At 43.3% G+C, this 17,931-nt stretch overlaps 1 protein-coding gene across 1 annotated transcript; it reads right to left on the reverse strand.

Annotated features, from left to right (window-relative positions):
• Positions 1 to 2,455: 2,455 nt before the first annotated feature.
• On the reverse strand, positions 2,456 to 8,146 carry LOC141194383 (uncharacterized). The gene is made up of 5 exons (XM_073662288.1): positions 8,120 to 8,146; positions 7,325 to 7,448; positions 7,144 to 7,241; positions 6,857 to 6,947; positions 2,456 to 4,241 (listed from the first exon to the last, which is right to left on the reverse strand). Exons 1-5 carry the CDS (start codon positions 8,144 to 8,146, stop codon positions 3,235 to 3,237), a joined length of 1,347 nt encoding a protein of 448 aa, XP_073518389.1. The 3' UTR covers positions 2,456 to 3,234.
• Between the last annotated feature and the right edge of the window lie 9,785 nt (positions 8,147 to 17,931).

Genomic DNA, 17,931 nt, shown 5'->3' on the forward strand with positions numbered 1-17,931 from the left:
AGACCTGGACTAAAGCATCCGCCAACTCCTGGACAGTCTGTGGTGCAACGTTGGTGGATGGAGCGACACATGATGTCCCAGATGTGCTCAATCGGATTCAGATCTGGGGAACGGGCGGGCCAGTCCATAGCTTCAATGCCTTCATCTTGCAGAAACTGCTGACACACTCCAGCCACATGAGGTCTGGCATTGTCTTGTATTAGGAGGAACCCAGAGCCAACCGCACTAGCATATGGTCTCACAAGGGGTCTGAGGATCTCATCTCGGTACCTAATGGCAGTCAGGCTACCTCTGGCGAGCACATGGAGGGCTGTGCGGCCCTCCAAAGAAATGCCACCCCACACCATTACTGACCCACTGCCAAGCCGGTCATGCTGAAGGATGTTGCAGGCAGCAGATCGCTCTCCACGGCGTCTCCAGACCCTGTCACGTCTGTCACATGTGCTCAGTGTGAACCTGCTTTCATCCATGAAGAGCACAGTGTCCTGCACGGTCTTGGGCTGTGAGCACAACCCCCATCTGTGGACGTCGGGCCCTCATACCACCCTCATGGAGTCGGTTTCTAACCGTTTGTGCAGACACATGCACATTTGTGGCCTGCTGGAGGTCATTTTGCAGGGCTCTGGTAGTGCTCTTCCTGTTCCTCCTTGCACAAAGACGGAGGTAGCGGTCCTGCAGCTGGGTTGTTGCCTTTCTATGGCCCCCTCCACGTCTCCTGGTGTACTTGCCTGTCTCCTGATAGTGCCTCCAGCCTCTGGACACTACGCTGACAGACACAGCAAACCTTCTTGTCACAACTCGCATTGATGTGCCATCCTGGATGAGCTGCACTACCTGAGCAACTTCTGTGGGTTGCAGAGTCCGTCTCATGCTACTACGAGTGTAAAAGCACAGCCAACATTCAAAAGTGACAAAAATATCAGCCAGAAAGCATTGGTACTGAGATGTGGTCTGTGGTCCCCACCTGCAGAACCACTCCTTTATTGAGGGTGTCTTGATAATTGCCAATAATTTCCATCTATTGTCTATTCCATTTGCACAACAGCATGTGAAATTGATTGTCAATCAGTGTTGCTTCCTAAGTGGACAGTTTTATTTCACAGAAGTTTGATTTACTTGGAGTTATATTCTGTTAAGTGTTCCCTTTATTGTTTTGAGCAGTGTAGTATGGTTGGGTAGTAGTTAATAATTTCTATATATTTTATATATATATAATAGAATATAATTTATATATATTTCGCATTTATAGATCGATATTTTGAGAGATATTTTCTTATATCTTATTATGCATTTATACTATGATCTCATATAATCGTGTTATACTTCATGCTTCACTGTTCTCTGTGGTGTCCTCGCTGGCCGTATCAATCTATGCTCCATGATGGGCGGTCACGTGGTTCCCCATGTGCTTGCTGCATGATGGATCATATGACGCGTTTGCCATGGATGCGGCGGTGTAGCAGGGATTGCCATGTGTCATGCCACACCCATTGGCCGAGAGACTACACCCCCCCTTTTCTATTGGCTCAAGGGTCCTTTTTAAACCCTACCCACCTTCATTGACCCCACCTCTTGATGAAGGCAGCCGTGCCGAAACGCGCAATTGAGGGGCGTGTTCACATCCACTGTGGCTGTAAGTATTCTATAGGGTTCATGCTACACTCTTTTGCTGCCGTTATTTAATCTTTTTTCCTACTTAGGTGCATTTTCTAGGCTTTAATATGTATTAGGATATACTTTTACCCTTTAGCCTAAGAGGTCAGGGCACTGATACCACTTATAAAGATCTTCTGTCCCCGGTATGAGCTATCTATATTAGTACCTATATATAGACAGCGGTGTGACTAACCTCTTATATAGCAACTACTTCTGACCTACCTCATAAGCACCTGCACTTTTATTGAATGCTTCACTGCATTTTAACAATATATTCTTATTTTTTGGCAGCCCAATTATGTATTTACATCAGAAAAGAATCATGTTAATTTGTCTCATGCTCCTCATTAGTGCTCCTCCATTGTTTTACTATTAACTGTCTCTGTTTCTGCGATTCATATTTTTTTCTGTATAAATTATAATTAATAACATTTTGTAATTTTTTCACTATTATATGGGACTCTGACTTGAATTTTTTTCCTCTTGTTTCTTATGTATGGAGGAGCATGTGGGGCCCATTATACTGTATACTGGTTGGCCCACGACTTTGTCAAAGTTTTCATGTTGTGAGTTTTACATTCCTGATGTAGAATCAGTCTGGGTAAATGTACATGGACATGGCAATAATGGAAAGCTGCTAATTGGACTTTGCTACAAGCCTCCTAATATAGCTGAACACGTAGAGGATGAAATGCTGCAACAAATAAAAAGGCAACAAAGACAAGTCCTGGTGAAAAGTGTTGGATCCCTTGAAATTGTTTCAGAAAATGAAGTAATTCTCCCAGAAAATTATTGCAATTACATGTTTTGTTATACACGTTTATTTCCTTTGCGTGTATTGGAACAACACAAGAAAACAGAGAAAAAAAGGCAAATTGAACATAATTTCACACAAAATAGGCCGGACAAAATTGTTGGCACCTTGCCAAAATTGTGGGTAAACAACTTTGTTTCAAGCATGTGAAGCTTGTTCAAACGCAACTGTGGCAAGTAACAGTTGTGGGCAATATGAAAATCACAACTAAAACTAGATAAAAAAGGGAGAAGTTGATTCAATCTTTGCATTGTGTGCATATGTGTGCCACACTAAGCATGAAGAAAACAGAAAGAGGAGAAGGGAACTGTCTGAGGACTTGAGAACCAAAATTGTTGAAAAATATCAACAATTTCAAGGATATAAGTCCATCTTTAGGGATCCGCATGTTCCTTTGTCCACGGTGCGCAGCATAATCAATAAATTTACAACCCATACAGTCAAATATGGTGGAGGTTCAAAGGTGTTTTGGGGTTGTTTTGCTGCCTCTGGCACTAGGTGCCTTGCCTGTGTGCAAGACATCATGAAATCTGAAGATTAGCAAAGGATTTTGGGTCACAATTTAGTGCCTAGTGTCAGAAAGCTGGGTTTGCATCCTAGGTCATGGGTCTTCATACTTTACTTTCCCCTTGTTGACAGTGTGTTGCAGCCTCCCCTCTGGTTCCTCAGGAGGTATGAGAAACTCCTCAACGGCTTATTAGGGAGTTAGGTCTGTGGTGGCGTTTTAAGTTGTGCAGCTAGGGCCTTTCTTGTCTGTACAGAGACTAGTTGTGTGTAGTTGCAGCATTCTCCCCTGTGTGGGTTCTCCGGTGGTTATCAAGATGCGCTTTCTGGTTAAAACATTTCCCACAATCTGAACATGAAAAATGTTTCTCCCCTGTGTGAGTTCTCTGATGTGTGATAAGAGTTGATTTGTCTGTAAAACATTTCCCACATTCTGAACATGGAAAATGTTTCTCCCCTGTGTGAGTTCTCTGATGTTTGATAAGAGTTGAGTTCTGTGTAAAACATTTCCCACATTCTGAACATGAAAATGGCTTCTCCCCTGTGTGAGTTTTGTGATGTGTGATAAGAGTTGAGTTCTGTGTAAAACATTTCCCACATTCTGAACATGAAAATGGCTTGTCTCCTGTGTGAGTTCTCTGATGGTTGATAAGAGTTGATTTCTCTGTAAAACATTTTCCACATTCTGAACATGGAAAAGGCTTGTCCCTTGTGTGAGTTCTCTGATGTTTGATAAGATATGATTTCTGTACAAAACATTTCCCACAATCTGAACATGAAAAAGGCTTCTCCACTGTGTGGGTTCTCTGATGTGCGATAAGATGTGATTGCTGCACAAAACATTTCCCACATTCTGAACAGGAAAATGGCTTCTTTCCTGTGTGAGTTATCTCATGCCTAACAAGATGTGATTTCTGATTAAAACATCTCCCACACTTGGAGCAAGAAAATCTATTCTTTGCTGTGTGAATTTTTTGATGTTTAAGAAAAGACTTTTTGAGAAGAAAACTATTTCTATATTCTGACTGTGAAAATGGCTTCTTTGCATTAGGAGCAGTTTGTTTTTTAATGCTTATTTTGTGACTATGATTTTCCTCAGAAGACAGGACCTGTTTCATAAGATCAGATGACAGATCTTTGCTGTGAAGGGATGATAGTAAATCTGGAGAAATGTCATTCACTTCAATTGTATCCTGTGGGATCTGAAAATTATCTGATTTGAAAATTGAAGATGTCAGCTGTCCCTCTGATCTCCGGGTACAGTCATCTGCCAAGAATAAAACCAATTATTATTTTTTAATAAAAAAGCCTTGAATTTTATCTTTTTGAACATTTCTACTTAAACTGTCTGTAAAAAAAGGAAAGTTATATAAAAAAAAATTCACTTATTCACCAGGACAATGACCATCTAATAGAAAACCTCATAGGATGAAGCGGTGGAGCGTGGTGTACAACTGTTTGTTCATTCTGCCTCCCAAATATGGAGTAAAAGGCGCAGGCTCTGTCCAGCCACTAAGATTAGGTAACCTGGGACCAGTAGTACTATCCAGTCTGGCGGTATGGGTGTGTGTGCTGTCCAGCTGGAGTAATCTGCTCCCTGCTTCAGCCATTTGGAAAGCACCGCACCCTACTAAAGCTGGAAGCATATTGCCGGAAGCTGCCAGATCCAGCCTTGTTCTCCTCTGGTTCAGTCCTCTGTGATCAGCTCCCGGCTTGTGTATTTGGTTCCTGTTGTGACCTCGGCCCGTTTACTGACTACTCTTGTGTCTTCTGATTTTGTACTTTCTCTGCCCTCCTGGTTCTGATCCGGCTACCTGACTATTCTTCTTCCCATCTCACTCCACAGAATAGCAGGTAACACCGTGGCCCAAGCCTAGGGGTCTCTGTGTAAGTCCAGATCCATGTAAAGGGGTTAAAGGGTGATGAGCAAAGTCATTTATGAAATCTGTAAACAGGGTAGATAGTGCAAAGCCTGTTTGTGGTGGCCATCTTTTAAGCTGCCAGGTGACCATGAACAGTGCCAATACATTGTGTCTGCGAACTACTCCAGGGAAATCTGCATTCCTAATAGCTAAATGGCGCTCCTTCCCTTCTTACCCTGCCATGTGCCCAGACAGTAGTGTACAACCGTATATAGGGGATTGTCAGATTCAAAAGAAGTTGGAAATAATTTGTAAGGTCCATTTGTTTCCTATTATCCTTTGTGAAGAATTCAAAAATTATCACCACAAAGTGACAAAACATCAGATTTGAAAAATGGGGCCTGATTAGGAACATAAAACTGTCTGCGGGAAGGGGTTAAATCAGAGGATTACTGAAGTCAAAAACTGTGAGTATAGACAATAAAACATCTACTGAAATGATCAAACTCAACAGTCTTCATCAGGGAAAAATGAGTAACTAGTGGAGAAACCTCTCTGGGGTAATTAGAGTCTGGGGCTCGGTGGCTCTTGGCAATCTAAACTATCGTAAGGGACAATATTTTCTGTCACATGAGTGTCAAGAAGAAATATTAGACATTTAAAGTGAAGTTTTTTACAATACTGCAGAGCTGAGGTGTCATAAATTTAGATCTCAGGCATTTGGAAGAGGCAATGGAGATCTTTTTGAAAGACTACCAGGGAGTTAAAGACTCAAATAAGTAAGGCCGGCCGATCCCACCACAATCAGACTATCATACAGAATGAACTTGTAAAAAAAATAAAGAATATATAAACATGTTACATCCCCAACAACAACGCATGTATGAAGGGAGGAATCCAACACTAAACTGGAGATGCACTCATTTATGGTGGACCATTGGAGGTATGATGAGTACTGACCAGAAGAGTAGAGAAAGTATTAGTGCCCCCATTTCAGGAGAGATTGTGCAGGAATCTGAATTTCTTAGGATTGAAAATTTTATGGAATTTCTGATTAGTGTTGAGTGAATTTGTTTGGCATTTCAAATTTGGGTTCGTGTTCGGGGTTCCGGCTTCTTCGCGCCAAAAAAATCGGCTCCACTCATGAATATCCCTGATTTGCCACGCTGTCAATCAGATGTGCTCAAACAAGCCGGAACCCCGAACACGAACCCGAATTTGAAATGCCAAACAAATTCACTCAACACTATTGATGACGTGGAGTGAATCCATGAAACCAGGGCTCGAGCCATGCCACCACATCTCCTGCAGGCGTGAATAGATGTATATTACAGCCATCAGCCACGCACAGCTTAGAGATATATCATGGCACATGTGTAATGTTTTTTTGTGTAGGTTATCGCAATCCTGCTTGAAGTTAGTTGGTTTTAAAAGAAATTGAAAAGTCAGGATAAAGGGAAACTCTGTTATTGTACAGAAATTCACACTTGGCCCTCACTGCACATTTAATGTTATTGATCATAAAAGTGAAGTTTGGTCAGAAAGACTGGACCTGGTCTTGTAGGAACCATATGAGAACATTCAGCCGCACAGAAGGGAGAGAAGGAAGATTCATCCAATAAGATATCAGGGATCTAGGAAGCCAACAGCATCATTACCCTCCGCTTTCTCTTACAGGCCCATCAGAATATTTTTCTTCAAGTGATTTTCTCACTTGTCAGCACTTTCTACGTACGCTGTCATTTGGCTTTGTAGTTTACAGATCTGGGCAGGTAACGGTCAGCGTCTACTAATCCCAGGGGGTAGGTGGATCCTCCAGGTTGTATGTTCTACAGAAAAGGGCTTTCACAATTACACAAAGTAAATTGAATATTTTCGGACGGAGGAAAATGTTTTGGTCTAGTGGCAAAATGGTGATCACACGATTGTGATACGGCCGGACTACACCACCGATAAAGCAGCCACAGCCGGTGACTGAGAAGAATCTGTGACTTCTCTGCATTTAGTGGTCACTACTCACCTGGGTAGTCATATGTAGGAATCTCCTCCTTACACCGCTCATCACCCCTCACATATGTCTCTGTAGTATTAATATGGGTCAGATCTTCACCCTGAAACAAATATTGTAAAAGTCACAGACAGATGGAGAAGTCACATCTATGATCAGCTCTAATCCTGCCATCTCCAACTTTCTCATTACACAAATCTAAAACATATTATTGGTGGATAAAACAAGACTGAAGACATGACTTTTACAGCCGTCTACACATCATAGGGGAAATCTCATAACATCTTCTCTCCATCTACCTGATGATCCTGGGGAACATTGGGATCTTCTTGTTTACAGTCCTGTGGAAGAAGAGGACGGGGACATCTCTCTGGTGTTGTCCTCTTACTGGATGGATCTGGAGGAAACACATACAGGGATTGAATTCATTTTTTACATACAGATAATTATAGGCCGTGTGTATTTAGTCCTGTCTATTACTTGGTGATGTGAGGGGCTGGGGAACCTCCATCAGGATGTCCCAGTACAGGTCTTTGTGTCCTTCTAAATACTCCCACTCCTCCATGGAGAAATAGACGGTGACATCCTGACACCTTATAGGAACCTGACACATACAATGATAGAGTCATCCCCCGATCCCTCCATAGCGTTACTGTATAATGTCCCAGCAATATCACCTCTCCAGTAAGAAGATCAATCATCTTGTAGGCGAGTTCTAGGATCTGGTCATTGATGTCCTCATGTATCAGGGGGTGAGGTGGAGGCCCCGTGATTAATCTCTGGTTATGGAGAGACACCTTAATAAATCTCACTACAGACATTTCCAGAGTCCTCACCTCTCCAGTTCTGTCCATCTGTTATTCCCATAGATAAGAATGATATAATGTGACGTCATCAGAATCTCTCACCTCTCCAGTAAGCCGGAAGAGGATCTCTAGGGTGAGGTGTAATATCCTCTCCGCCATCTTTTCCCTGTCCATATCCATCTTTGATGGGTAAATCAGGAAAATGTTCTTATATAGACGATCTTCACTGAGAGGATCCGGTATTGTAGAGACCTGAACGAGAAGAAGATGAGCCGATGTAACATCATAAAAATCCAGTGTAATAATACAATTACTGGAGATAATAAGGGAAACATATGAGGAGATTTATTATTTTACAGTTTTTATTTTTTCTTTACATCTAGTAATAAAACCTTTATATTTTAGGCCACAGGCAACAAGCAGTTTCTTCCTCGAAGTCTGCAGCTGAATACGTTTCTCGTAGACTCACCTTCCATAAAGCTAATTTTCGTCTCATTTTCCGTCACTGGAATTGGCATTAGCAATACTGCAGGAGATATTTATTTCACGTGACATGAGAAATAACTACTTCATGATGAGGAAACATCTACTATGGATCTAAAACCATATTTGGAGACAGTCCGTCACTGACTACATCACCACTGGCCGTCTGTATAAATGTTTCCCATCTTCCCCGAACTGTAATCTTCTATCAAGTTAGATCTCATGTCTGATTCACACACAGAAGTTTGAGGCTTTTATAAAAGCTGTTTTGTTTGCACAAATGCCGCGGACAAAAATTATTTGATACTTAAGTGTACACGTACAGTGTATTATGGGTTTTATTTCTAGCCTTAGGCCTTCCTATATTACAAGAAAAAACCCAGAAAAAAAGCAGATATTAAAAGGTTTCAAAAGAAAATTGGCACCAACAATTCTTGTAAAAAGAAAAAACATGCAAAAAGACACATTTTGTAATTTTTTAACATGTTATGAACTCTTTTGGGCACCAGAACATAGATGTACACCACAGGGATGGCACAGGTGCGGCTGCAATAAAATCCCTGGCAGTTTAACCACTTGCTCCTGCAAAAAGCAAACAAGGCATCTAAGAAGGAGTGACAGAGTTCAGCTGAATGCCCTCCTACCCCAAGTACTGGGCCTGTAATGTACAAAAGTCTATTAGGCCGAGCCAGAGGCAGAGTTCCATAACTTATTTTTTAACGCCTCCATAAACATTAGACTAAAGTTACATGGAAGCACTGATTTTGGTCGACTATATAATGTATTTGGGGACCTCCCTACAGATGCAGTCAGTCATACAAACCACAGGAAAGCTGGAATATTTGTGTATGGGGGAGTCTGGAGAGATAGCCATCTGCCAAATGATCCTTCAGCCAACACTTATCTCATGTGTATGGGGCAGTTAGTATTACACTGACAGGCAGTGATAATACACGGCACTACAGTAGTACAGTGCATCACCTGAGCAATCAGAGGCTTCTGTGTTGTATTATCGCACTAATGACAGTTATTTTAAAAAGTTTATAAAAAAGGTTTAAAAAAAGTTTTAAAGTGAAAATATCACAGTTTTAGCAAAAATAAATATTTGTCACTATAAGGAAAACATGCATATAATGAGAAAATGGAGAGGGAGGTCAGCTCACTGTTATTTAATGCACCTTGTCTGAAGAACACCACATGGAGCCGCCCTGGTCAGGGACTGTGAAGACCCGGGGTCTTCTTTGGGCGTAACGCTAGTCAAACAACACAGGGTGAGGGTAAAACAGCATGGTAATACTTTATTGAACCACAAAGAGGACATTAAACATACAGAACAGTCCCAGCAAATACCCAAGATGGTACATTACACAGTCTCATCCTTCCTTCTCTGCCCACCTGGGATAGAACAGCTGCGACTATGGAGACTTCCAGGGCTGACTACCTCAACCAGTGGCCCTCTGCTTCTGGCAGACCCCCACAGAGAGAAGGTAGCGGCAAGCTTAGGAAGTCAATAGTCCATTGAATTACAAGACCAGGAGACCCGATGGTCCCATCCTGGCCTCTCCGAGAGTTTCCATGGGACCAGACGACCGGTAGGTCCCTCCTGGCAACTCCAAATGTCTCCATCGGTTCTAGGTGACCGGTGGGTCCCTCCTAGCAACACCAAAAGAGCATATCCATGGGGCCAAGTGACTTTTTCGTCCTCTCCTGGACTTCCCAAAAGTATCCATGGTCTCTCTGATGGTTAATGGAGCAGATCTGAAACTTTCCAGTGAGGGCTGATACCCTTAGACTAGAATCATGTAGAATACAAATCTGTGTCTCTTTAGATGCCATGCAATCCATCTACTTTCCTGAAGGAGGTCTCCCATTCTCCTTCCAAAGTCCTTCTGATGTTCCGTGATTCTCTGACCCAAATTTCATTCCGTCTACAGCACTACAGACATCCCTGTTTGTATTTACATCTGTGTGAGGTCATAAAGCCCAGATAAAAGAGGTAAGGGTGCAGGGATCACCTATCATTGTTTGAGCTAATCTATTTACATAGTTGGTATCACAGGGCTGTTGTAAATAAACTTTCAGCTGACTTAGTACAATTTGTCATTAGCACAGTAAACATGATTGTTTCCAAACGAATAGAATTCAGCATTCAGGGTTATACAAATACTATGACCTTTTTGATCAGCAAGAGAAATACAGCCCCTGATGAAGCTACTGTAGTAGCGATACGCGTAGGGCTTACCTCTCTGCAGTGGACTCCCTCCGTAGGTATCTATGCCCTATGTGTATCGCTACTACAGAAGCTTCGTCAGGGGTCGTATGTTTTTTAACCACTTGTGTGTCCCTACATGAAATAAACTTGCTATTGTATTTATTATTTGTAGTAATTCTTATTATTTTTGGATGTGCATTATCTCACTGTGCAAGCTTTTCTCTACCTACTTCTTTATGTGCTTTGTTGCACAGTTACCATTGCCCCCAGTATCATACTTCAGTGATTTAGATTGTGTGGTGCCGACTGCCAAAATATCTTAATAGATTAATGTCTTCTAATACATTATTTTAGGGGCCCTGACGTGCATCCCACGTATTGTAGTTAACTCTCTATACACTCTATTAAATAAATGACCCCTATAGTGTTACAATTGATGAAATTGTGTTTTGAAAATTGCTGTACCGTTAGGTTTTCTTCAAATGTGTCGGTTTTATTAACATAGTTGCATGCTTTACAGGGTGTATGCCCACATTTAAAAAAACCCTTATAGGATAACCAAGTTACATTGTGCTTGATATTGGTTTCTTGCTTATTCCGCCTAGTGTAGAAGCCTTTTTGGATCCAAAACTCAAACAAAATATGCAAAAGAATTTACAAAGTCTGGAGGATGCCATCTCATACATCAAAAAAACTACGTTTGAGAGAGATATCAAAGACTACGAGTCAAATTCAATTTACACATGGAAACGAAATAAACCAGGAGCTACTGTTCTGAAATACAGGTCACACAATAAATTCAAAGGAAATGGAGGAGAGCGGAGGTCAGCTTCACAAATCCTAATGTGTCCATGGGTTCCTCTAATTATAATTCTCTGAGGACTTATCTGATGCATCAGTGGGATCAACTAAAGACAGATGGAACAAAAATAAATTCTCAAGAACGCCCCACAATCCAGCACAAAACAACGGGCGGGCAGAAAGCTCAAACGTGCCCGGACATGTGCGTTCCACGCCGGAGGGCATCACGGTCTCCTATCTGCGCATGCGCATGTCCGGAAGCATACTGTAACGGGTCTGGGAGGCGGAACCTCTGAGCAACTATACAAGGGGGCGGTCCTTGTAAGGAAGCGGGTGGCTCCCAGGGAAGACGGGCAGGTAGTCCCAGCAAGTGACAGGGACAGTCTCTGGGTAGAAGGGCAGGTAGTCACGGCAAGTGACAGGGACAGTCTCTGGGTAGAAGGACAGCAGGCAGGTGGCTGGTGAGCGCTCCCAGGTGAGCAGGCGAGAGTCTTTGGACAGGCAGGTGGTCACGGCAAGTGACGGCAGAGCCTCCAGGTAGGCTAGCAGGCAGGTAGCAGGTGAGTGCTCCCAGGTGAGCAGGCAAGAGTCTCTGGACAGGCAGGTGGTCACGGCAAGTGACGGCGGAGCCTCCAGGTAGGCTAGCAGGCAGGTAGCAGGTGAGCGCTCCCAGGTGAGCAGGCAAGAGTCTCTGGACAGGCAGGTGGTCACGGCAAGTGATGGCGGAGCCTCCAGGTAGGCTAGCAGGCAGGTAGCAGGTGAGCGCTCCCAGGTGAGCAGGCAAGAGTCTCTGGACAGGCAGGTGGTCACGGCAAGTGACGGCGGAGCCTCCAGGTAGGCTAGCAGGCAGGTAGCAGATGAGCGCTCCCAGGTGAGCGGGCAGGCTGGTCCATAGACAGACTGAAAGGTGTCGGAAGGCAGACCGTCGGACCGCAGGCTTGCAAGCAGGAAAATGGATATCAGGCAGGTATCAAGCAGGAATCTGACAGGTGACTGGCAGGTAACTGGTAACGGGACCTGAGGGCTGAAGCAGAGTGACGGCTTTGCAACAACATTGCTCGGGCACCTCCATTTTGGAGGAGGTGCCTTATATATGGTGAGGTCCTCCGGGCATTGGCCGGGGACTCCTTAGGACGGCGCGCGCAGCCCCTTTAAGAGAGGGGGAGCGCGCGCGCCCTAACCACAGTGGCTGGGAAGCAGCGCGCGCTGCCAGCAAAGCGGGAGGAGGACGCCGGGCACGGAGTGGAGAGGTGAGGGGAACAGCGTCCCTGCCTAGCAGGAGGCAGGGACGCCGACGCTACACATGCGTTCCACGCCGGATCGCATATGGTATTGGATTACATACCACCAACATAGAAAAATCCTATCTCTGAGATCAGCATCATCGGAGATTAAAAACAAGTACTGCACATCCTCCCATCATGTAATAGGCATGTAGATCTACTTTATCACTACAAAAAATATGGGATGGTGGCCCACAGTATATTCCTAAATGGTCAAACTTGACCTCTATTGCACAATTAGAGATACACAAGGATCACCACATTTGTCAATGACGAAATAGTATAAGTGGAATATAATTGGTAAGTAATAATTCTGATATAGAAGCTCAGATATCTCGGTGAAGTACAACAATATGTGAACCCCATTCACAGGGAACTGACTAGCAATGGGTAGAGCATAAATCCAAAAATATAATCCAGAATGGGGCTGTAGTCACACAAAACAGGCATAGGAAATTTGCTCATTGAGTCCCTTAGGGGCTCGTGAATCCAGTCTAACAATCCACTCACTTTCCTTTCAGAGGATACATCTATTGTGATCACCTCCTCTCACATTGGGTTTACCCACCACCATGATACAAAAGGAGAGGTCTCCGGTTTCACCTCGATGTGCACTGTTCATGTGTCTCACTAATGGGATCTCCCGACCATGGCATATATCGCCCAAATGCTCCCCTACTCTTCTCCTAGACTCCCTCTTGATGTTGTCTACATATTCTAAGGGGCAGGTGCATGTGGCCATATATACTAGTCCTGAGGTTTTACAGCTGGAATAATCCCACTGGAAAAAGATTTTAACCATGGAGGAACTTGAGAAAGATTTACATTGTCTCATCCAATTACATGTACAACATTCTCCAGATCTAAAGAAACCGCAGATTCTTCTATCTAGCCAAGTCCCCTTGGGTGCAGGTTTTTTATAGAAACTGTGCATGGTCCCTAATTGACCAACCCTTTCTGAAAGTTATTGTGGGAGTAGATTCCACAGCACCCTCAGGTTCGGGTCGACCACAAGTATATCCCAGTGTTTTCTGAGGATATGAAAGATACAGTCACTCTGATTGTCATAAGTTTTTCTTACTCGTGTAGTCCAATCTTCTTCTTGGTCTCTTGGATTGGTATGGAGGAGTGTCTCTCTCTCCCATTTTTCTGCAAACGATGATGCGGAGTCGAAAATGTACCATGAGTACCCTTTATCCCTTAATCTGGTGTTCAGATCTATTGCCTGTATATTAAAATCTGTGACATTCGAGCAGTACCTTCTCAACCGTAAAAATTGGCCCTTGGGTTTTCCTCTTTGTATGGGGATGGGGGTGGTGGTTATCACACTTCAATAGTTTATTAGTGCTTGAAGGTTTATGGTAGATGAGTGTTCCTAGGGTCCCATTTCAATCTTTCTTGATCAGTACATACTGGAACGGCAACTGGTAGTAATTGGTGTTGGTCTGCTCCTTTAAACAAAATGTACTTTTCAGGTTATATCCTCAGTACCCTCACTTATCTTCCCTTCTTTTGAGGACCACAGAGTCAGACTCTACCGGCCCTTCTCCCTTAAAGTGCCGGTTGTCTATCGCCCTCCGGGCCCCTCGTGTCCCCTCCCGTCAGTTTGTGGATCATTTTGCCACTTGGCTTCCAAACTTTCTATCCTATGACATCCCCACCCTCATCATGGGAGACTTTAACATCCCAATTGGTGATCCATTCTCCCCATCTGCAGCTCATCTTTTATCGCTAACTTCCTCCTTCGGCCTTTCACAGCTTACTAATTCTCCTACACATGAAAATGGAAATACTCTTGACTTGATCTTCGCCCGGCTCTGTTTAATACATGACTTTACTAACGCTCCTCTTCCGCTCACTGATCACAACCTTCTTTCATTCTCTGTCAAGAACTGTCACCCTGTTCAAGACACCCCCACTTTCCACACTTACAGAAATATACAATATATTAACACCCAGAAATTTATGAAAACGTTGCAAACATCATTGGCCCCAATCTCCTCCTTCTCATGTCCTGACTCTGCACTGAAGCATTATAACGAAACATTGCAATGCTCCCTGGATGAAGCTGCACCTCCTACATAGAGAACAACTCGGCGCACGCTGTAAACACGTCTTCTCCAGCGGTGCTCCACGTGTGCTGAACGGCTGTGGAGAAAATCTAATCTGCCCGAAGATTTCCTCCATTATAAATTTATGCTTAAAACCTATAACTCCGCCCTTCACCTCTCCAAACAAACCTACTTTAGTAAACTCATCATCTCACGGTCCAATAATGCTAAAAGCCTGTTTGACACGTTTCACTCTCTCCTCAATCAAACAGCACAAGGCCCGACCGCCGACCTCAGTGCTGACGATCTGGACAATTATTTCAAAGAAAAAATTAACCATATCCGACGGGAAATTTTCTCCCAGTCCTCAAATGTAATGCATGCTCCTCCCTCCCACACTGCATCTCGCTCATTTTCTGACTTCGAACCAGTCACGGAAGAAGAAGAAAAAAACCATCCCTCGACGAGAACTGTGCTGCTAAATATCAGACCTGTCTCCAATCTTACCTTTATCTCTAAACTCCTGGAACGCCTCGTCCATTCCCGTCTGATCCGCTATCTCTCAGATAACTCTCTTTTTGACCCTTTACAATCTGGTTTCCGATCTTTACATTCTACTGAAACTGCCCTCACTAAAGTCTCTAATGATCTACTAACAGCTAAATCTAATGGTCACTACTCCCTGCTGATTCTCCTGGATCTCTCTGCAGCATTCGACACTGTGGATCTACCTCTCTGACCGCTCCTTCACTGGGTCTTTTGCTGGCTCCTCTTCCTCTCACCTTCCCCTTATTGTCGGGGTTCCTCGAGGATCAGTCCTAGGCACCCTTCTTTTCTCCTTATACATCGCTGCTATTGGACAATCAGCAGATTCGGTTTTCAGTACCATCTCTATGCTGATGACACCCAATCATACACTTCTTCTCCAAAACCAGGGGGGGAGTCCTGAGGAGATAATTTGCATATTCCCACTGCATTTTGGGGTAAGTGAAGAGTCTCCGCGAGCTCAAAGAACACTGGATTTTGGCTGTTGGAGCTGAAAAGAGGACATCAGTAAACCACGCGCCGGTAGGCGCGCGCATTTTGAAACTTTTTTTTGAAGCTTTTTTCACTGTTTTCAGAACATTAACAGTAAGAACATGGAAGAGTCCAGGAGCCATTTGGTGAGCTGCATATCCTGCTACATGTTCACAGACTTGCCAGTGGAAAAGCCAAACTTCACATGCCAGAAATGCAAGCTTGTGTCCCTGTTGGAGGAAAAGTTGCGAAATCTAGAAGAGAGGTTAACTACCTTGAAAATCATTAAGGAAGGTGAAGAGTTCTTAGACAGAGCAGAATTATCTCTTCATGATTCAGAAAGAGAAGAAATTCGAACTGCACCTGACAAAACAGAGGAATGGAAGCATGTGACCCACAGAAGCAGGAGGATCGAGAGGCAGTCAGCACCCATACTGCTCAGGAACCAGTACCTTTTCTCTCACGCAGGAGAACCATGAAGAAATACAGCAAAATAAGACTTTGCCAGCAATGAATAACCTTGTAAGCCCTCAGAATTCTCCTGGATGGAGAAAGAAGAATGTTGTGAAGAAAAAACGGAGAGTGGTGGTCATGGGGGATTCCCTGTTAAGAGGAACTGAGGCCGCCGCTATCTGCAGACCAGACATAACCTCAAGAGAAATGTGCTGTCTTCCAGGAGCAAAAATTAAAGATGTGTCTGACAGGATATCAAGACTCTTCAGACCTACAGATCACTACCCATTCCTGCTAATACATGTGGGGACAAATGACACCGCAAGAAAGGACCTGGAAACCATCTGCAGTGACTTTGAAGACTTAGGCAAGAAAGTGAAAGAATTGGGAGCGCAGGTGGTCTTCTCATCCATCCTCTCAGTGGATGGCCATGGAACAATGAGGTGGAATAAGATTCTACAGGTGAACAACTGGCTACGTCGATGGTGCCGTCAACAAGGATTTGGATTTCTGGATCACGGAATGAATTACCTATACGATGGACTACTTGCTAGAGATGGGGTGCACCTTACGAAGACTGGAAAACATGTATTTGGAAGTCGCCTTGCTACACTCATCAGGAGAGCTTTAAACTAGAACAATGTGGGAAGGGAAGCAAAAGGCCAGAAAAAGCCATACAGCTGACAAATACTATTGAGATCTCTGCTACTGAAAGTGGAAAGGAAGAACAAAGACAAAACAATTTAAATAATAAAAATATGGGAGGAAGAGAAACCAATCACAAACTAAAATGTTTTTATACAAATGCACAAAGCACGGGCAACAAACAAGGAGAATTGGAACTACTAATGCAGGAAAAGAAATATGATGTCATTGGAATCACTGAAACTTGGTGGGACGATACACATGATTGGAATAAAAGGCTAAAAGGATACAACTTATTTGCAAGAAACAGACTTGATAAACGAGGAGGAGGTGTCGCATTGTATGTTAGAAAAGCGTATATCTGCACAGAGATTGAAGCTTCAGAGACTGGGAGTTCTGTGGAAACTGTTTGGGTAAGAATACAAGGAGAGAACAACGGAAAGGACACCATTGTAGGCATTTACTACAGGCCACCTGGGCAAGCTGAAGATATAGATGAACTTTATGTATCAAATGACCAAGTTCTCCAAAAAATATGACGTAGTAGTCATGGGAGATTTCAACTATCCAGACATTTGTTGGGAATCTCTCTCAAGTAAAACTAACAGGTCAAGCAAATTCTTATCCTCTCTTGCTGACAACTTTATCTTCCAAAAGGTAGGGGAGAAAACAAGGGGATCTGCTACTTTGGATCTAATCCTTATAAACAGGGAGGAAATGGTTGAGGAGGTAAAGGTGGCTGGGACCCTAGGAGGCAGCGATCATGCTATTATAGAATTTTGGATAACTAGAGGAGGAAGACATGTGAAGACTCAAACTTCAAGGTTAGATTTTAGAAAGGCAGATTTTAAGAGACTCAGAAAGACAATAGGAGGGATCCAATGGCTGGATGTCCTTAAGGACAAAAATGTCCAGGAAGGATGGGAAATTTTTAAAAATGAGATTCTCAAAGCACAATCGTTAACAATCCCGAAAAGTAGGAAGAATGGGAAGCATTTAAGGAAACCAGGATGGATGAACACAGAACTTAAACACATGCTAAAAAGAAAGAAAGAAATGTTTATTAAATGGAAAGAGGGAGGCATATCTAAAGAAGATTATAATGCAGTCTGCAGATCCTGCAGGGCACATATCAGGTTAGCTAAAGCTGACAATGAATTAAGGCTTGCAAGAGATGTCAAAAGCAATAAAAAAGGATTTTGGGGGTATGTCAAAAGTAAAAGAAAAGTCAAAGATGCTATAGGATTTTTACAGGATGAAAATGGAGAAATGGTAAGAGAGGATGTTGAGAAGGCTGAACTTTTTAATTCCTATTTTGCATCTGTTTTCTCTCAGA

The sequence above is a fragment of the Phyllobates terribilis genome, unplaced genomic scaffold (genome assembly GCF_046119375.1).
Source record: "Phyllobates terribilis strain yellow unplaced genomic scaffold, ASM4611937v1 Scaffold_70__1_contigs__length_7381418, whole genome shotgun sequence".
In the NCBI taxonomy this organism is placed as follows: domain Eukaryota; kingdom Metazoa; phylum Chordata; class Amphibia; order Anura; family Dendrobatidae; genus Phyllobates; species Phyllobates terribilis.